Source organism: Oncorhynchus keta, chromosome 14 (genome assembly GCF_023373465.1).
Source record: "Oncorhynchus keta strain PuntledgeMale-10-30-2019 chromosome 14, Oket_V2, whole genome shotgun sequence".
Classification (NCBI taxonomy): domain Eukaryota; kingdom Metazoa; phylum Chordata; class Actinopteri; order Salmoniformes; family Salmonidae; genus Oncorhynchus; species Oncorhynchus keta.
Genome location: NC_068434.1, coordinates 34,105,104 through 34,127,660, shown reverse-complemented (window position 1 = coordinate 34,127,660; position 22,557 = coordinate 34,105,104). Strand labels below are relative to the sequence as shown.

General features: G+C 40.5%; 1 protein-coding gene across 1 annotated transcript in view; it reads right to left on the bottom strand.

The window, feature by feature from the left end:
• Window positions 1-689: 689 nt before the first annotated feature.
• si:ch211-225b11.1 (uncharacterized protein LOC561694 homolog) overlaps window positions 690-22,557 on the bottom strand; it is a 59,774-nt gene continuing 37,906 nt past the window's right edge. The window contains exons 8-13 of the mRNA XM_035785802.2: window positions 14,716-14,828; window positions 14,188-14,328; window positions 10,787-10,886; window positions 9,395-9,495; window positions 9,013-9,183; window positions 690-5,715 (exon numbers count right to left, since the gene is read on the bottom strand). Coding sequence (XP_035641695.1) covers window positions 5,599-5,715; window positions 9,013-9,183; window positions 9,395-9,495; window positions 10,787-10,886; window positions 14,188-14,328; window positions 14,716-14,828 — 743 coding nt within the window. The 3' untranslated portion in view covers window positions 690-5,598. The remainder of the gene's footprint in view (window positions 5,716-9,012; window positions 9,184-9,394; window positions 9,496-10,786; window positions 10,887-14,187; window positions 14,329-14,715; window positions 14,829-22,557) is intronic.

The following is a 22,557-nucleotide window of genomic DNA, read 5'->3' as shown; positions in this document are numbered from 1 at the left end:
TATGGCACAGACCCTGCTGAATGCTCAGAGAACTGTACTGCTCCATTGTGAGGCTAATTAACTTAACACTCTCCAAAGGTACTGCATTTAACTAGACTCTAACTTCCACTCTTCTCTGCTCTCCCATGCATGCACAGCTCTGTCCCTGCGGAATTCCTGCAGAGTGCAATAAAAATGTCTCAAAAAAAGAATGAAAACCGATTTGTGCTTAATTGTCAAAAAAAATATTCGACCAATCAGAGAAATGAAGATTTTGTGGGTGCATAACTCTAAGCAGTTAGCCAGATACATTGTTCTGCATTCCAAATCATAACTATAGTATACAGTATTGGTCTAAAGTGTGGAAGAATTTTCCACTAGCTTCCGAGGTACGCTATACTATAGATTTACAGCTAGACATTTGTTATGAGTATAAACACTAGCTGGTAGTTATCATCTGTATACAAGAGACAAAGTGGTTGAGTGAGTTTTGCAGGACACCACAGCTAAAAAAAAGCTTCAAATTTCATTTCAATAACATAAGTTAACTAGCTTGTAATGACGAATCGTAGACATTTGTACTGGCCTTGGTGGCAACAAACCACTGACCTGAGCTGCATGTTACTGTTTGCACTGTGCTGCCATCTAGTGTTATGTTCTTCATAACGGACGCATTATTGATGAATTGACAGGGCTCATGAAAACCAAGCCTATTTGGCAATAATGTTCTTTATTGACACATACCACTGTGCAATAAACACGTTTCAGATTTTTTTAAGACAGTAAGAAAGAAACAAATCAAACTTGTGTAAAATTTCAAAAGGAGAGACAGCAACTGTCTCAAAGGCATAATGAGCATAAACATTTATACCATTAGATTAAAAGGCATCACCCACAGTTAATGCAGAAATAGTGTTTGTTATTCAATAAACCATTTAGCTTGATACAAAAACAACTAAATTGTCAAATAAATGTATGGTCTAAATGTAAGGTACATGAGAACAATTAAAAAGAATAAGCAGCAGTAACCTAAAACTAAAATATTTTGAGATGCCAAAATAACAAAAGATTCAACATTTTATCAATATTATGTCTACTAATCTCTGATACGACACCATTGCTAGAGTATAAGGAACATAGAATCCAGGTGAAATCCTTATCTATAAAAGAAAACCACCAGAGAGAAAGTATACTTTTACATTCCCCAGAAAGAAAACCAAATAATGTCACTCAAACAGAACTTACAAAGAGTCACTGACAACAATCAAAACGAAACAGGTGGGATTTCAGGAGTCATTTCTGAAAGACACTCATGGTGTTGTCCACTGAAAGTTGACTAGCAACAACTGGAACCTAAAAGACACCCCCCATCAGTGCCCACTAAATTTGCCCAAGAAGAGGCAAACTAAAAGAAAAACCCACATCAAACTTAAAGACAGGACACAAACCAAAAATGTGGAGCATTCGCCCAACAATTTGTAATGAGATGTTCAATGAGAAGGTATCCACATACTTTTGGTCCTGAGCTGCCCCTCAGTCCTGAGCTATCCCTCAGTCCTGAGCTATCCCTCAGTCCGGAGCTGCCTCTCAGTCCTGAGCTATCCCTCAGTCCTGAGCTATCCCTCAGTCCTGAGCTATCCCTCAGTCCTGAGCTATCCCTCAGTCCGGAGCTGCCTCTCAGTCCTGAGCTATCCCTCAGTCCTGAGCTATCCCTCAGTCCGGAGCTGCCTCTCAGTCCTGAGCTATCCCTCAGTCCGGAGCTATCCCTCAGTCCGGAGCTGCCTCTCAGTCCTGAGCTATCCCTCAGTCCGGAGCTGCCTCTCAGTCCTGAGCTATCCCTCAGTCCGGAGCTGCCTCTCAGTCCAGAGGAGTTTGTTTAGTGGAGTGGGGCCCTTTAGTAGGGTTGCCAGTCCTAGGTTGGCGGCGAGGGTCGCCGTTCCTAGGAGGACACTAAAGCGGACAAAGACTATGGTGGAGTGGGGTCCACGTCCTACGCCAGAGCCGCCACCGCGGACAGATGCCCACCCAGACCCTCCCCTATAGGTTCAGGTTTTGCGTCCAGAGTCCGCACCTTGGGGGGGGGGGTACTGTCATGTTCTGACCATAGTTCTTTTGTGTTTTCTTTGTTTTAGTGTTGGTCAGGACGTGAGCTGAGTGGGCATTCTATGTTGTATGTCTAGTTTGTCTATTTCTATGTTTGGCCTGATATGGTTCTCAATCAGAGGCAGGTGTTAGTCATTGTCTCTGATTGGGAACCATATTTAGGTAGCCTGCTTTGTGGGTGGTTGTCTTCTGTCTCTATGCACCAGATAGGACTGTTTTCACATTTGTTGTTTTGTAATTTGAAGTGTTCAGTTTGGATTATTATTAAATAAGATTAACACTAACCACACTGCGCTTTGGTCCTCTCCTTCAACGGAAGAAAACCGTTACAATGACGAGCAGATTCGCCTTCATACATTTATTTAGCATCTCCCATGTAGGGTTTTCCAAAAATGCTTCCAACTTAAAGTCAATGGCTTTAATTTTAGAAGCCTGTGTGTTCATGCAACTTTATCGTCAGGTGGATGTCAGTGACAGACAACTCTACCACAAGTGTATTTTGAACACTCAAATGTCTGGGCACAGCAGAGCTTCAGAGTAGGTGACTAAAGCGACTACCATACTCATAGGAAAAAAGATCCCGGATGAGCCCCCTCTGTTACTTTCCCCAGCAAGAAAAACAAAATGTCACTCAAAGAGAAAGGGAACTAACAAAGAGTCACTGACTACAATCAAAACGAAACAGGTGGGATTTTAGGAGTCGGGTATGAAAGAAACTCATGGGGGTGTCCGCTGAAAGTTGACTAGCAACAACTGGAACCTAAAAGACATCCACCATGAGTGCCCACTAAATTTGCCTAAGAAGAAAAACCAACACCAAACTTAAAGACAGGACGCAAAACAAAAAAACAGGTAAGGTCAGACAAAGTATTGTTCGTCTGGAACTCAACTAAGGAGCCCAAATTAGAGGTGTTAAACCTTTACCTCTTTCAAGACTACTGGTGCACTGGGCCACCCACTCTTATATAGCACCTGGGCCAGCACAGGTGAAACACCTTCCCACTAACAAGATGGCAACCAGCACAGGTGCAACACATACTGACTAATGAGGTGACACCAATCGGCACGCCCTACGTGCTTAAGTCCAACCTCAAAACATAAATGGAAAAAACAAAGCCTGTAACAATATCAGACTACTAAGAGTACTGTTCACCACTGTTGTGTAAAATTCTACAGAGGCTAAAATAATTTGCATTGAGTGTTAACATGTTACATGAGAGCCATCCTCCCATTGCTAGGGCAACAGAGAAGCAATGTGACATGTTCATATTTTTTTTACAGCATATTCAAAATGATAAAACAAACCATAACTTGTTATAGCTTAACAAAATTGTATAAGGCATGATCAGAGCCATGATTATCTTTTTAATCTGCTATTGTGGTTTGTGTAATTGTAGAAAAATATATGCTTGTCATCATAAAAATAATTTACTAATTGTAATTTGTGAAGAACAAATGCTGTTTGTCAAACAAACAGGCACAAAATACATTCTTAATAGCTCACTAAATGTGAATAGGATCTTGTTTTATATCAAAAGAGAGTAAACACACCTCTAAAATATATATTTTTTGCGTTTGTAAATTATACTCAACCTGGTTCGGTGATATTCTCTATGATATTTTGGCGGGGTATCTTCATCAAATATTGATCATGCAAAAAAAATGAAGAAATGTTGATACAGGGCACAAGGCCAGTGGCAAAGTTATCTACACTTAGTCACTATACCAAATTGATCTTATAGATAGATGGGTTAGCTGACAACGTCACAAATTACGCACCCGTGTCGAAGTCTGTGTGTTATGATTCTGGACGGTCAGATAGCTAGCAACAATGACAAGAAGCTCGTTTTAGATCATTGTGTATTGATACCATGTCTTGTTTTGAGGTGTTTTGCTTTTGTCACGTCTATGCTAATATGGCTAAAACTACAAATGTAACAATGTATTTGAGAGACAACAAGTGCTCATTGTGCAAATGTACTGTATTTATGTTTTCAATAAAGATTTGGAGAGGAAATATAGTTTACATGTTGTCAATCCTTTGATTCTAAGTCAACCTGACTGTTTTGCTCCACAGTTGAGCATTCATTGGTTTTGTTGCTAAACGACCCACCCGTCTATATATTTTTGTGACCCCTCAAAAGACACCTCATTGTAAATTCAGTCGTTTAGTCCAAAGCCACTTCCAATGTCTTTGGATCTTTTAATGACAAAAGGCACTCCTGGTAATGCTGAGCTCCAATTGTCATTGTTGCAAACAAACATGACATACGACAAAGGCCCAGACTGTGGCAGAGCAATTCAAATAGAAAACTTCAACCAGAACCCTTAAGACTTCAATGATACCATGTGTAATAAAGTGTAATAAAGCAGATGAATAATGACAGAACCCTGGACTTTCCCCGCTAACAGATGTCATGGCCACTGGTGGAAAAGGCACACAATTGTCATACTTGAGTAAAAGTAAAGATACCTTAATAGAAAATGACTCAAGGAAAAGTCACCTAGTGAAATCCTACTTGAGTAAACATCTAAAAGTATTTGGTTTTAAATATACTTAAGTATCAAAAGTAAATGTAATTGTTAAAATATACTTAAGTATCAAAATTGAAAGAAAAAGTATAAATAATTAAAAATTCCTTATATTAAGCAAACCAGATGGCACCAATTTATTTATTTTATTTATAATTTATGGATAGCCAGGGGCACGCATCAACACATAATTTGCAAATGAAGCATGTGTTTAGTGAGTCTGCCAGATCAGAGGCAGTAAGGATGACCAGGGATGTTCTCTTGATAAGTGTGGGAACTCGACCATTTTCCTGTCCTGCTATGTACTGTATTCAAAATGTAACGAGAACTTTTGGGTGTCAGGGAAAATGTATGGAGTAAAAAGTACATCATTTTCTTTAGGAATGTAGTGAAGTAAAATAAAAAGTTGTCAAAGTAACGCAAAGCACAGATACCCAAAAAACAACATAAGTATTTTTACTTAAGAACTTTGCACTACTGGTCATGGCAACACTGCAGTGGTTCCCCTCCTTACAGTTATCAGTAAAAGGCACACCATATAACCGCCATACATCTAATTGCATATTATCTTTCTAGGAGAGGAATAAATATCATATGCATGTTTTTATATTAGACCAGCCTAGTGTTTGTTCAGTCAATTGCTGAGTTCACTATTCACATGAGCCTCAAATGAACCTCACGATGTGAATAAAAACTTTGAAACAGCCACAAGATAGCAATGTTGGTTCAAAGAGTTACTCAGCCAAAGATCTATCTGGACCATTGAGGTCATGGAATTCAAAATCAAATTTGGAGACAAAATATGTTATGTCCAGGGGGAGAGGTGTTGGTTGAAGAGATTACCAGAGGGACAAGGGTAAAACACGTAAATATGCTATTTACATAAACTGTAAACTACCTAACAACCCACACCTCCCCATACCAATAGAGCACTCACAGTCACACTGACTCACGCACGCAAGCACTTAGACATACTGGCTGTGGTTACAGAGGAGTGATGATAGACAAGAAAACAGACTCCGGTGTGTCTTCGCCCTGCTCCTCTGGCAGATGGTTGACAGGATCCAACTCTATTGTAGGAGTCACAGCTGTTTTTATTCTCTGGGGGCACATAGAATATATAGAAGAACAGGTTAAGAATCACATAAATAATTTAATTTCTTATGGTGTCTGCTGATGCCCGGACTGCACTTTTGTTATTTATATGACTGTCATGTGGGATAAAACGTACAGTATCAGTACAGTGTGTGTGCGCAGTCTGGTCTCGTATACTAAACGTAACATAGAAATAGTAAATCCAGGGCATTCAAATGAGTATGATATGTTACGCTTGGCATGGTTACATTAGACAGATGGTTACTTAAGGCAAAAACTAAAGTAGTGTGGTTGATTGGGAGGACAGGTTGGCATATAATGCAAACGTCTAGCAACCCAAAGGTTGCAAGTTCGAGTTTCATCATGGACAACTTTAGCATTTTGGATAATTTGGGACTTTTCAACTGATTAGCATGTTAGCTAACCCTAACCCCTACCTTTTATCCTAACTCCTAAACTTAAACCTACCCCTAGCCTAGCTAAATTTAGCCAGCTAGCTACGTTAGCCGCCTAGCTTGAATTTCAAATCAAACTTTATTTGTCACATGCGCCGAATACAACAAGTGTCGACTTTACCGTGAAATGCTTACTTATAAGCCCTTAACCAACAGTGCAGTTCAAGAAGAGTTAAGAAAATATTTACCAAGTAGACTAAAATAAAAAGTAATAATAAAATGTACCACAATAAGAATAACGAGGCTATATACCGGGGGCACCGGTACCGAGTCAGTGTGCGGTGGTACAGGTCATTTGTACATTTGTACCGGTACCGCTTGCCGTGCGCTTGCCGTGCGGTAGCAGAGAAAACAGTCTATAACTTGGGTGACTGGAGTCTCTGACAATTTTATGGGCTTTCCTCTGACACCGCCTATTATATAGGTCCTGGATGGCAGGAAGCTTGGCCCCAGTGATGTACTGGGCCGTTCTCTCTACCCTCTGTAGTGCCTTACAGTCAGATGGCGAGCAGTTGCCATACCAGGCGGTGCTGCAACCGGTCAGGATGCTCTCGATGGTGCAGCTGTGGAACCTTTTGAGGATCTGGGGACCCATGCCAAATCTTTTCAGTCTCCCGAGGGGGAAAGGTTTTGTTGTGCCCTCTTCACAACTGTCTTGGTTTGTAACATATTGTACGTTTTGCAAATTTGTAACATATAATACGAATTGTAATTCGTAACATATTATACAAAATGAGCTTTGGGCATCCACAAATTAATACATACCATACGAAACGTAATATATCATACTAAATGGTGTGTCTCGGATTTTCGTACAGAATAATAAGAAATGGTCTGAGACCAGGATGGGGTGTTTGTGTGTAATATGAATACAATGCATGTATGTATAATACGAATACAATGCATGTATATATAATATGAATACAATTCTAATACGAATACAATTCGTATTATACATACATACATACATACATACATACATACATACATACATACATACATACATACATACATACATACATACATACATACATACATACATACATACAGTGCCTTGCGAAAGTATTCGGGCCCCTTGAACTTTGCGACCTTTTGCCACATTTCAGGCTTCAAACATAAAGATATAAAACTGTATTTTTTCTGAGAAGAATCAACAACAAGTGGGACAGAATCATGAAGTGGAACGACATTTATTGGATATTTAAAACTTTTTTAACAAATCAAAAACTGAAAAATTGGGCATGCAAAATGATTCAGCCCCTTTACTTTCAGTGCAGCAAACACTCTCCAGAAGTTCAGTGAGGATCTCTGAATGATCCAATGTTGACCTAAATGACTAATGATGATAAATACAATCCACCTGTGTGTAATCAAGTCTCCGTATAAATGCACCTGCACTGTGATAGTCTCAGAGGTCCGTTAAAAGGGCAGAGAGCATCATGAAGAACAAGGAACACACCAGGCAGGTCCGAGATACTGTTGTGAAGAAGTTTAAAGACGGATTTGGATACAAAAAGATTTCCCAAGCTTTAAACATCCCAGGGAGCACTGTGCAAGTGATAATATTGAAATGGAAGGAGTATCAGACCACTGCAAATCTACCAAGACCTGGCCGTCCCTCTAAACTTTCAGCTCATACAAGGAGAAGACTGATCAGAGATGCAGCCAAGAGGCCCATGATCACTCTGGATGAACTGCAGAGATCTACAGCTGAGGTGGGAGACTCTGTCCATAGGACAACAATCAGTCTTATATTGCACAAATCTGGCCTTTATGGAAGAGTGGCAAGAAGAAAGCCATTTCTTAAAGATATCCATAAAAAGTGTCATTTAAAGTTTGCCACAAGCCACCTGGGAGACACACCAAACATGTGGAAGAAGGTGCTCTGGTCAGATGAAACCAAAATTGAACTTTTTGGCAACAATGCAAAACGTTATGTTTGGCGTAAAAGCAACACCCTGAACACACCATCCCCACTGTCAAACATGGTGGTGGCAGCATCGTGGTTTGGGCCTGCTTTTCTTCAGCAGGGACAGGGAAGATGGTTAAAATTGATGGGAAGATGGATGGAGCCAAATACAGGACCATTCTGGAAGAAAACCTGATGGAGTCTGCAAAAGACCTGAGACTGGGACGGAGATTTGTCTTCCAACAAGACAATGATCCAAAACATAAAGCAAAATCTACAATGGAATGGTTCAAAAACTGCTGTTCACAAATGCTCTCCATCCAACCTCACTGAGCTCGAGCTGTTTTGCAAGGAGGAATAGGAAAAAATTTCAGTCTTTCGATGTGCAAAACTGATAGAGACATACCCCAAGCGACTTACAGCTGTAATCGCAGCAAAAGGTGGCACTACAAAGTATTAACTTAAGGGGGCTGAATAATTTTGCACGCCCAATTTTTCAGTTTTTGATTTGTTAAAAACGTTTGAAATATCCAATAAATGTCGTTCCACTTCATGATTGTGTCCCACTTGTTGTTGATTCTTCACAAAAAAATACAGTTTTATATCTTTATGTTTGAAGCCTGAAATGTGGCAAAAGGTTGCAAAGTTCAAGGGGGCCGAATACTTTCGCAAGGCACTGTACATACATACAAACAAACATACATACATACATACATACATACATACATACATACATACATACATACATACATACATACATACATACATACATACATACATACATACATACATACATACATACATACATACATACATACATACATACATTCAAGTATATAAGTAAAGTATGTATGCATGATGCTACAACAGTATCTGTGAGCTATATTTATGTAAGTATCAGTATGTGTGTTTGTTTTGGTTTACTGAAAGAATGCTCACCTGCAGCAGTGAGCCCTTATTTCTGCAGATCTCTTGCAGGGCTCCCAGTGGGATCCACACAATGGAGACCAGGGAGATTCCCCAGCCCACCACCTCTGCCCAGACAGGGTATGTGTATGACTTCCCATAGCGAGCTGGCGTGTACTGGATGATGCTGGAGATCAGAATGCACTGCAGGGGAGGATAGGAGAGGCAAACAATCTCACTTTAACTCACATGGAGCAGGTTAGACTTGGATGAAACCTCGAAGCCTTACGACAATCACTACTATAACGACTACAAAAAGTAAAACACCACAAATAGAAAATAAATTAAATCCTCATCACCATCATAATTATGCTAATTGTACTCCTCCTCATCGTCAGCCAACCCAAGCACTCACCAGGACCAGCACAGGGGAGAAGACCATCCAGCAGGAGCGGAAATAGATGTTGGGAGCCTTTCCCAACATTCTCTTGATCATGATGGTCATCCGACGCAATCCTGTAAAAACATATTGCATTAAATACTTAAATTAACTTCGAGACATACAGTACATACTGTATATAGAGCAAAGTGTATGTGGACACGTGCTTGTCGAACATCTCATTCCAAAATCATGGGCATTAATATGGGTATCCCCTTTGCTGCTATAACAGCTTACACTCTTCTGGGAAGGCTTTCCACTAGTTGTTGGAACATTGCTACTTGCTTCCGTTCAGTCACAAGACCATTAGTGAGGTCGGGCACTGATGTCGGGTGATTCGGCCTTGCTTGCAATCTGCATTCCAATTCATCCCAAAGGTGTTCGATGGAGTTGAGGTCAGGGCCCTGTGCAGGCAGGTCAAGTTCTTCTACATTGATCTCGACAAACCTTTTTTTATGGACCTCACTTTTTGCACGGGGGTATTATCATGCTGAAACAGGAAAGGGCCTTCCCCAAACTGTTACCACAAAATTGGAAGCACGGAATTGCCTCGAATGTCATTGTATGCTGTAGCGTTAAGATTTCCCTTCACTGGAACTAAGGGGCCATGCCCGAACCATGAAAGACAGCCCAGACCATTATTCCTCCTCCACAAAACTTTACAGTTGGCACTATGCATTGGGGCAGGTAGCATTCTCCTGGCATCCGTCAAACCCAGATTCATCCAAGGGCCTGCCAGATGGTGAAGCGTGATTCATCTCTCCAGAGAATGCGTATCCACTGCTCCAACACTTGGCATTGCGTATGGTGATCTTAGGCTTGTGTGCGGCTGCTCGGCCATGGAAACCCATTTCATGAAGCTCCCAACAAACAGTTCTTGTGCAAACGTTGCTTACAGAGGCAGTTTGGAACTCGGTAGTGAGTGTCGCAACCGAAGACAGATGGTTTTTACGCGCTTCAGCACTCGCCGGTCTAGTTCTGGGAGCATGCGTGTTTTCCCATTTCGTGGCTGAGACGTTGACGAACTGACTTGTTGGAAAGTTGTCAGACTATGATGGTACCACATTTAAAATCACTGAGCTCTTCACTAAGGCCATACTACTGCCAATATTTGTATCTAACAATTGTATGGCTATGTGCTCGATTTTATACACCGGTCAGCAGGTGTGGATGAAATAGCAGAATCCACACATTTGAAGGGGTACCCACATACATTTGTATATATAGTGTATTTTTCTTGTATAAATAAAGTCCTGTAAGATCTAACTCATAATCAGGATGTTACGTGTAATCAAATACTGTAAGACCTAAATCCTTTCGAGGCTGTTGAATGTCATCAATAAGGGTAGAGAAGGGGCTGGGTATTACCGAAAACCCAGCAGACAGCGATGACTTCAAAGAAGGACAGGAACATGAGCGACACCACAGCAGTGTAGTGGTCCATCAGCTGGAACACATACATGCCCCCCTGTGGAGACAGAGTCGCTTTGGTCGTGTACGGATAAAAACTTAAATACAGTGCCTTCGGAAATTATTCAGACCCCTTGACTTTTTCCACACTTTGTTACATTACAGCCTTATTCTAAAATGGATTAAATAAAAACATTTCCTCAGCAATCTAGATACAATACCCCATAATGACAACGCGAAAACTGATTTTTAGACATTTTTGCAAAAGTATGAAACATAAGTAAATAAGGTATTTCTGTTTATTAAGTATTCAGACCCTTTGCTATAAGACTCGAAATTGAGCTCAGGTATTTGTATTTGTATTTATTATGGATCCCCATTAGCTGCTGCCAAAGCAGCAGCAACTCATCCTGGGTTCCAGCAAAATTAAGGCAATTTATACCATTTTTAAAAACATTACAATACATTCACAGATTTCACAACACACCGTGTGCCCAAAGGCCCCTACTCCACCACTACCACATATCTTCAGTACTAAATCCATGTGTATGTATAGTGCGTATGTTATTGTTTGTGTGTGTGTGTGTGTGTGTGTGTGTGTGTGTGTGTGTGTGTGTGTGCGCCAGCGTTACTTCACAGTCCCCGCTGTTCCATAAGGTGTTTTTTTATCTGTTTTTTTAAATCTTATTTTACTGTTTGCGTCAGTTACTTGATGTGGAATAGAGTTCCATGTAGTCATGGCTCTATGTAGTACTGTGTGCCTCCATAGTCTGTTCTGGACTTGGGAACTGTGAAGAGACCTCGTGACATGTCTTGTGGGTTATGCATGGGTGTCCAAGCTGTGTGCCAGTTGTTTAGACAGACAGCTCAGTGCATTCAACATGTCAATAGCTCTCATAAATAAAAGTAGTGATGAAGTCAATCTCTCCTCCACTTTCAGCCAGGAGAGATAGACATGCATATTATTAATATTAGCTCTCTGTGTACATCCAAGGGCCAGCTGTGCTGCCCTGTTCTGGGCCAATTGCCAATCTGAGCCAAAAAAGTGGCACCTGACCACATGACTGAATAGTAGTCAAGGTGCGACAAAACCAGGGCCTGTAGAACCTGCCTTGTTGATAGTGTTAAGGCAGAGCATCGCCTTATAGACAGACTTCTCCCCATCTTAGCTACTACTGCATTAATATGTTTTGACCATGATAGTTAACAATCTAGGGTTACTCCAAGCCATCTCAACTTGCTCATTTTCCACATTATTTATTACAATATTTAGTTGAGGTTTAGGGTTTAGTGAGTGTTTTGCTCCAAATACAATGCTTTTAGTTTTAGAAATATTTAGGGCTAACTTATTCCTTGCCACCCACTCTGAAACTAACTGCAGCTCTTTGTTGAGTGTTGCAGTCATTTCAGTCGCTGTAGTAGCTGACGTGTATAGTGTTGAGTCATCCGCATACATACTTTGAGTAAAGCCAGTGTCAGTGGCATGCCGTTAGTAAGAATTGAAAAAAGCAAGGGGCCTAAACAGCTACCCTGGGGAATTCCTGATTCTAACTGGATTATATCTGAGGGGCTTCCATTCAAGAACACCCTCTGTGTTCTGTTAGACAAGTAACTCATTATCCACATTATAGCAAGGGGTGTAAAGCCATAACACATACGTTTTTACAGCAGCAGACTATGATCGATAATGTCAAAAGCTGCACTCTTTGGCCTGAATGCAAAGCGTCACGTTTGGAGGAAACCTGGCACCATCCCTACGGTGAAGCATGGTGGTGGCAGCCTCATGCTGTGGGGATGTTTTTCAGCGGCAGGGACTGGGAGACTAGTCAGGATCGAGGGAAAGATGAACAAAGCAAAGTTCAGAGAGATCCTGTGGTCTCCTGATCCCTCCTGTCTCAGCCTCCAGTATTTATGCTGCAGTAGTTTATGTGTCGGGGGGCTAGGGTCAGTTTGTTATATCTGGAGCACTTCTCCTGTCCTATTCGGTGTCCTGTGTGAATCTAAGTGTGCGTTCTCTAATTCTCTCCTTCTCTCTTTCTTTCTCTCTCTCGGAGGACCTGAGCCCTAGGACCATGTCCCAGGACTACCTGACATGATGACTCCTTGCTGTCCCCAGTCCACCTGGCCGTGCTGCTGCTCCAGTTTCAACTGTTCTGCCTTATTATTATTCGACCATGCTGGTAATTTATGAACATTTTAACATCTTGGCCATGTTCTGTTATAATCTCCACCCGGCACAGCCAGAAGAGGACTGGCCACCCCACATATCCTCTCTCTAATTCTCTCTTTCTTTCTCTCTCTCTGAGGACCTGAGCCCTAGGACCATGCCCCAGGACTACCTGCCATGATGACTCCTTGCTGTCCCCAGTCCACCTGACCGTGCTGCTGCTCCAGTTTCAACTCTTCTGCCTTATTATTATTCGACCATGCTGGTAATTTATGAACATTTTAACATCTTGGCCATGTTCTGTTATAATCTCCACCCGGCACAGCCAGAAGAGGACTGGCCACCCCACATAGCCTGGTTCCTCTCTAGGTTTCTTCCTAGGTTTTGGCCTTTCTAGGGAGTTTTTCCTAGCCACCGTGCTTCTACACCTGCATTGCTTGCCGTTTGGGGTTTTAGGCTGGGTTTCTGTACAGCACTTTGAGATATCAGCTGATGTACGAAGGGCTATATAAATACATTTGATTTGATTTGATCCTTAATGAAAATCTGCTCAGGACGTCAGACTGGGGCGAAGGTTCACCTTCCAACAGGACAACGACCCTATGCACACAGCCAACGCAGGAGTCGCTTCAGGACAAGTCTCTGAATGTCCTTGAGTGGCCCAGCCAGAGCCCGGACTTGAACCCAATGGAACATCTCTGGAGAGCTGAAAATATCTGTGCAGTGACGCTTCCCTTCCAACCGGAGAGCTTGAGAGGATCTGCAGAGATGAATAGGACAATCTACCCAAATATAGGTGTGCCAAGCTGCAGCATCATACCGAAGAAGACTTGAGGATGTAATCGCTGCCAAAGATGCTTCAACAAAGTACTGAGTAAAGGGTCTGAATACTTATGTAAATGTTATAGTTTTTTATTTGTAATACATTTGCAAACATTTCTAAAGACCTATTTTTGCTTTGTCATTATGGGGTCTTGTGTGCAGATTGATGAGGGGGGGGGGTCATTTAATCCATTTTAAAATAAGGCTGTAAAGTAGCAAAATGTGGAAAAAGTCAAGGGGTCTGAATACTCCCCGAAGGCACTGTTAACAGGTCCAATCATGTTCATACAGTCTACGTCACAGAAATAGAGAGGAGGAGGGGTGGGGATTACCCCATGAATAGTAATTATATCTGACAGGATTACCTTACCTTAGTGATGTGAGGAATGCCTAGAAGGAAGCCCATAACACAGACGGCCAGAACAATGACCTCCTGTCTCTTCAGGACACGCAGCACCTTAGGGCCGAAGCCATCTATTATGGACGTCACCGCCACCTCCACCATGGCAAACTGCAGGGCACAGTACAGCACAGTGGACATTTACACGGAGATCTGGATTTGAAACTGGGGACTGTTTTTGGGTAGTGTGATGTAAATACAGCAAATGTTGATCGCTCTCTCACTCAGTTTAGAGGTAGAATTGGTTCCTGTGGATTCTGTTCTCTATTTGCTATTAAAAAATAAATTAAAACTGCACAAGCACCGCCTGTACCAGAATTTGGTTGAGTGGTAACACTGCCAACTAAAGAGTACATGCGCGGTCAGGGTTAAATTCCCTGGTCAGGCATTTCTACACTTCCTTGCTTCCCTCCTCTGTCTCACTCTCTCCTACCATGAATCAAAATTTTAAAAAGGTATTGTAATTGTTCATGAGCTAAAATGTTGTATGTGTCTAACCTGGCTGTCCAGTCCCAGGCAGAGAAGCATGAAGAAGAACAGAGGAGCCCACAACTGTGGCAGAGGCATAGTGGAGAAGACCTCTGGATACACCACAAACACCAAGCCAGGACCTGTGGCACGAAAACACAAACATACCATAGAATGGTACTTTGTTGAGAACATTTTAGAGATAAATGACACCAGTGGTTATTCTCAACTTAAACAAGGAAGTCAAAGCATTCAATAATAAAACAAGGTACATGGGTCACCTTTTCCACCCTCAAAACACTTCAATAATTCATGCAGTTGACCACATCCGTAACTTGACCTAACAAAAAACATTAGAGCACAGAAGTGCTCTTCATACAATCATGAAGGGAATGAAACCGAGCCAGATCATATAGAATGTCCTGAACACCTCACAATCACCTGACTGTATACAGCCATTACTTCACAGTCACAGAACAAACTATCAAGTCAATAATTTGAGAGCTAGGGACTAAGGTTCTCTGCATTTTTGTCAAAATTGAGTTGTTGACATAGCCTTGTTCTATTCCATGTTCTTTACCTATTTAGTACTCTAAATAGCCCAATTTATGTTGTTACGTTCAAACGAATACATGATCAAAAATTGCTGACATCACTCAAACTAGTGAGGGTTTGGAACTTTAAAGCCAATTATGTCAAAAATCCTCTTTTTGCAAATAGAACCTTAGAGTCCCAAGCTCTTGAATTTCCATACACCAGATGTCAGTCGGTGTAGAATTGTCAGTCAGCAGTGAGACAATTGTGTGTTTCAAAGCCGGTATCTGAGACTATATGTGGGACTGAGCCAAGCCTGAGCAGGTGCTCATAAGCAGTGCCTGGCAGGCACACTGGTTAATCCCTACTTTACTTTCTCCAAAGGTCCTAATTCACCGTGTGAACAATTACACGTTTTGCTGTTTCACCTGAAGTTCACCTTAAGATAACCCAAGTTTAATTCATCATTCATTTCAATTAGATAGATCTATCTACAGTGAATTCGGAAAATACAGAAATAAATTATTTACATAAGTATTCAGACCCTTTGTTATGAGACTCTAAATTGAGCTCAGGTGCATCCTGTTTCAATTTATCCTCCTTGAGGTGTTTCTACAACTTCATTGGACTCCACCTGTGGTAAATTCAATTGATTGGACATCATTTGAAAAGGCACACACCTCTCTATTTAATATCCCACAGTTGACAATGTCAGTTTGGAACCACCAAGACTCTTCCTTGAGCTGGCCGCCTGGCCCAAAACTGAGCAATCGGGGGAGAAGGGCCTTGGTCAGGGAAGTGACCACTCTGACAGAGCTCCAGAGTTCCTCTGTGAGGATGGGAGAACCTTCCAGAAGGACAACCATCTTTGCAGCACTCCACAAATCAGGCCTTTATGGTAGAGTAGCCAGACGGAAGCCATGACAGCCCGCTTGTTTGCCAAAAGGCACCTAAAGACTCTCAGGCCATGAGAAATAAGATTCTCTACAAGATTATCTGGTCTGATGAAACCAAGATTGAACTCTTTGGCCTGAATGCCAAGGTTCACGCCTGGAGGAAACCTGAACGGTGAAGCATGGTGGTGGCAGCTCAATACTGTGGTGATGTTTTTCAGCGACAGGGACTGGGAGACTAGGAAAGACTGAGAAAGATGAACGGTGCAAAGTACAGAGAGATCCTTGATGAAAACCTGCTCCAGAGTGCTCAGGACCTCAGACTGGGGCGAAGGTTCACCTTCCAACAAGACAACGACCGTAAGAACACAGCCAAGACAATGCAGTGGTGGCTTCAGGACAAGTCTCTGAATGTCCTTGAGTGGCCCAGCCAGAGCCCGGACTTGAACCTGATCGCTGGAGAGACATGAAAATGTCTGTGCAGCTACACTCCCCATCCAACCTGACAGAGCTTGAGAGGATCTGCAGAGAAGAACTGGACAAACTCCCCAAGTACAGGTGTGCCAAGCTTTTGGCGTCATACCCAAGAAGACTCAAGGTAGTAATCGCTGACAACAAAGTCATGAGTAAAGGGTAAATGTTTTATTTTTAATAAACAGATACTTTCAACATGGCACCGTCAATTTGATTTGGCTTTGTCTTTATGGAGTATTGTGTGTGTAAAAAAAAAAAATATATATATATACACATTATATATATATATATATATATATATATATATATATATATATATATATATATATATATATATATATATATATATATATATATATATATATATATATATATATATATATATATATATATATATATATATATATATATATATATATATATATATATATATATACATACACATATGTGTATATATATACATATATACATACATATACATATATATATATATACATACATATATATATACATATACATACATATATATACATATATATATACAGATATATATACATATATACATATACATATATACACATATACATATATATATATATATACATATACATATACATACATACATACATATATACATATATATATATACATATACATATATATACATATACATATATATATACATATACATACATATACATATATATAAACATATACATATACATACATACAGTGTCTTGCGAAAGTATTTGGCCCCCTTGAACTTTGCGACCTTTTGCCACATTTCAGGCTTCAAACATAAAGATATAAAACTGTATTTTTTTGTGAAGAATCAACAACAAGTGGGACACAATCATGAAGTGGAACGACATTTATTGGATATTTCAAACTTTTTTAACAAATCAAAAACTGAAAAATTGGGCGTGCAAAATTATTCAGCCCCTTTACTTTCAGTGCAACAAACTCTCTCCAGAAGTTCAGTGAGGATCTCTGAATGATCCAATGTTGACCTAAATGACTAATGATGATAAATACAATCCACCTGTGTGTAATCAAGTCTCCGTATAAATGCACCTGCACTGTGATAGTCTCAGAGGTCCGTTAAAAGCGCAGAGAGCATCATGAAGAACAAGGAACACACCAGGCAGGTCCGAGATACTGTTGTGAAGAAGTTTAAAGCCGGATTTGGATACAAACAGATTTCCCAAGCTTTAAACATCCCAAGGAGCACTGTGCAAGCGATAATATTGAAATGGAAGGAGTATCAGACCACTGCAAATCTACCAAGACCTGGAACCTCTAAACTTTCAGCTCATACAAGGAGAAGACTGATCAGAGATGCAGCCAAGAGGCCCATGATCACTCTGGATGAACCGCAGAGATCTACAGCTGAGGTGGGAGACTCTGTCCATAGGACAACAATCAGTCGTATATTGCAAAAATCTGGCCTTTATGGAAGAGTGGCAAGAAGAAAGCCATTTCTTAAAGATATCCATAAAAAGTGTTGTTTAAAGTATGCCACAAGCCACCTGGGAGACACACCAAACATGTGGAAGAAGGTGCTCTGGTCAGATGAAACCAAAATTTAACTTTTTGGCAACAATGCAAAACGTTATGTTTGGCGTAAAAGCAACACAGCTCATCACCCTGAACACACCATCCCCACTGTGAAACATGGTGGTGGCAGCATCATGGTTTGGGCCTGCTTTTCTTCAGCAGGGACAGGGGAGATGGTTAAAATTGATGGGAAGATGGATGGAGCCAAATACAGGACCATTCTGGAAGAAAACCTGATTGAGTCTGCAAAAGACCTGAGACTGGGACGGAGATTTGTCTTCCAACAAGACAATGATCCAAAACATAAAGCAAAATCTACAATGGAATGGTTCAAAAATAAACATATCCAGGTGTTAGAATGGCCAAGTCAAAGTCCAGACCTGAATCCAATCGAGAATCTGTGGAAAGAACTGAAAACTGCTGTTCACAAATGCTCTCCATCCAACCTCACTGAGCTCGAGCTGTTTTGCAAGGAGGAATGGGAAAAAATGTCAGTCTCTCGATGTGCAAAACTGATAGAGACATACCCCAAGCGACTTACAGCTGTAATCGCAGCAAAAGGTGGCGCTACAAAGTATTAACTTAAGGGGGCTGAATAATTTTGCACGGCCAATTTTTTTGTTTTTGATTTGTTAAAAAAGTTTGAAATATCCAATAAATGTCGTTCCACTTCATGATTGTGTCCCACTTGTTGTTGATTCTTCACAAAAAAAATGCAGTTTTATATCTTTATGTTTGAAGCCTGAAATGTGGCAAAAGGTCGCAAAGTTCAAGGGGGCCGAATACTTTCGCAAGGCACTGTATATATACATATATATATACACATACATATATATACACATACATATATATACACATACATATATATATACATATATATACACATACATATATATATACACATACATACATATATACACATACATACATATATATACATATATATACACATACATACACATACATATATATACATATATATACACATACACATACATATATATACACATACATATATATATACATATATATACACATACATATATATACACATATATATACACATACATATATATACACATACATATATATACATATATATACACATATATATATATACACATATATATACACACACACACACACACACACACACACACACACACACACACACACACACACACACACACACACACACACACACACACACACACACACACACACACACACACACACACACACACACACACACTCTCTCTCTCTCTCTCTACCGGTCAAAAGTTTTAGAACACCTACTCATTCAAGGGTTTTTCTTTATTTTTACTATTTTCTACATTGTAGAATAATAGTGAAGACATCAAAACTATTTGATAACACATAGTGTAGTCAATATATCATGTAGTAACCATAAAAGTGTTAAATTAAATTATATTTTATATTTTAGATTCTTCAAATAGCCACCCTTTGCTTTGATGACAGCTTTACACACTTGGCAATCTCTCAATTAGCTTCATGAGGTAGTCACCTGGAACGCATTTCAGTTAACAGGTGTGCCTTGTTAAAAGTTCATTTGTGGAATTTCTTTCCTTCTTAATGCGTTTGAGCCAATCAGTTGTGTTGTGACAAGGTAGGGGTGATATACAGAAGATGGCCCTATTTGGTAAAAGTCCAAGTCCATATTATGGCAAGAACAGCTCAAATAAGCAAAGTGAAATGACAGTCCATCGTTACTTTAAGACAGTCAATTTGGAAATTTTGAAGAACTTTGAAAGTTTCTTCAAGTGCAGTCGCAAAAACCATCAAGCACTATGATGAAACTGACTCTCATGAGGACCGCCACAGGAAAGGAAGACCCAGAGTTACCTCTGCTGCAGAGGATAAGTTCATTAGAGTTACTAGCCTCAGAAATTGCAGCCCAAATAAATGCTTCAGAGTTCAAGTAACAGACATCTCAACATCAACTATTCAGAGGAGACTTGAATCAGGCCTTCATGTTTGAATTGCTGCAACAAAAAAAACACTACTAAAGAACACCAATAAGAAGAAGAGACTTTCTTGGGCCAAGAAACAATGTACTTTAGACCAGTGGAATTCTGTCCTTTAGTCTGATGAGTCCAAATGTGACATTTTTGTTTCCAACCTCTGTCTTTGTGAGACGCAGAGTAGGTGAACGGATGATCGCTGGATGTGTGGTTCCCACCGTGAACCATGGAAGAGGAGGTGTGATGGTGCTCTGCTGGTGACACTATCAGTGATTTATTTAGAATTCAAGGCACACTTAACTAGCATGGCTACCACATCATTCTGCAGCGATACGCCATCCCATCTGGTTTGGGCTTAGTGAGACTATCATTTGTTTTTCAACAGGACAAGGACCCAACCCACCTCCAGGCTGTGTAAGGGCTATTTGACCAAGAAGGAGAGTGATGGTTCTGCATCAGATGACCTGGCCTCCACAATCACCCAACCTCAACCCACTTGAGATGGTTTGGGAGGAGTTGGACTGCAGAGTGAAGGAATGTTACAACAGACAGTAATAATCACTTGCAGTGAGAAAAGGAGAGAATGAAAGAGAGAACTAAAAAGAGGCAAAGCAAGACTTCAATAAGGCTAATTTCCGGACTGCGTCATGTTCTCAATTTACTAGGGAAAAAACAACCCACTCCACAAGACAGAAGTGACACTAATGTGTCTGTGTTTTGCAGATTTGTTTTATAGTTCCAAAACGTTGTGTTTATTTTTGGAGCTTCACCCAATCCCAGGTAGCCACAGCTTAGGATAGGACTGAGAATAGAAGAACTGTTCTGTTGATTTAAACATCTTTAGATGAGTCATCATGATATCAATTACTTTGGAAACCCAGGTGAAGCTTTCCCACCGGTCATAGAGGTCAATTCAATGTCTATTCCACGTTGGTTCAATGTACATTTCATTGAAATGACATGGAAACAACGTTGATTCAAACAGTGGGGTCACACTGGCATGCTAACTGGTCACCCAGGTACACTCAGTGAGTGGGTCCAAGTAATCTCTTTCTCCACAAAAATGTAAAACTATTAGATTGGTGTTGTCATTGGCTGGAGGGAGCGATTTCCATGTACCAGTCATTTCTTTTAAATCCACCAAGGGAAGTGAACAAGATTAGTGGGATGCAACCAGTCTGATGCTGCCTGGCCCAGGCCTCTGAGCTCTGTCCGTCTGTCTGTCCGTCTGCCTGCTGGGTAGGGAGGGAGGACTCTGTCTGCCTCTACATAAACACCCACTCCAAACGCTGTAGTTTTCCACTCCGGCATCCCAGAGAGAAGTGCATCCTTGTGAATGAATCCCTTTGTATTCTACTCTGTGTGCTTGTTTATCCCCATGGGATGGAGGCAACACTCAACTCCAAAGTTTTCCAGGGACTAATAAATGAAGGAAGGTGTTGGTTCTGAACTCAATTTGACTTCTATGGGTATCATTCCCAGGAGTTCACAATATGTGTATACTTCAAAGTGACATGGGTCATGTTTGACCTCCTTCCATTTATACCCACTAAACATCTGTCAATGATGGGAGGAGTTGTTTGGTCAATCAATACCTATTGACTATTACAAATTAACACTATTCAAGGTATTTACAAACTTAGTGCTGAAATAAATGTGATGAATCATGATGCCCTGGACCATGAGAGGAAGTTTTAGGAGATAACCCATCAATTAGACATGTAATAGCTACTCTGGAAATAAAAGTCATATCAGTTGATCAGTGGCAGTCAGTGCAGTTTTACATGAGGGAGGACTTTTATTTTAATGAGCATGGCTTTATTTCTATTACAGCATGTGGATGATTGTCATTCATATTCCATTAACTCAGTTCAATGTAACAACGATAGGTTTAGGGTACCACATGATACTAACATTTTCCCTATACCCATCATGAGGATGCTACAACCTATGAATGTTCAACTATTGTCTTGCTCTCTCTTTGAGTCAAATACTCACCACATTTTATGCACTGCACTGCTAGCTGTAATGTATGCTTTCAGTACTAGATTCATTCTCTGATCCTTTGATTGGGTGGACAACATGTCAGTTCATGCTGCAAGAGCTCTGATCGGAGGACATTCTCCAACCTGAGGTTGTCATAATTACTGTGCAAGTCTATGGAAGGGGGTGAGAACCATGAGCCTCCTAGGTTTTGTATTGAAGTCAATGTACCCAGAGGAGGGAAGCTAGCTGTCCTCTGGCTACACCATGGTGCTACCCTACAGAGTGCTTTGGAGGCTACTGTCGACCTTATTTGCAAAACAGTGTGTTTTAGTCAATTATTTGGTGACGTGAATATATTTAGTACAGTTTTATCTAAAAAGGATAACTTTTTAAATGTTTTAAAAATATATATTTTTAATGAAATTCACTGTGGAGTACGGTCCTCC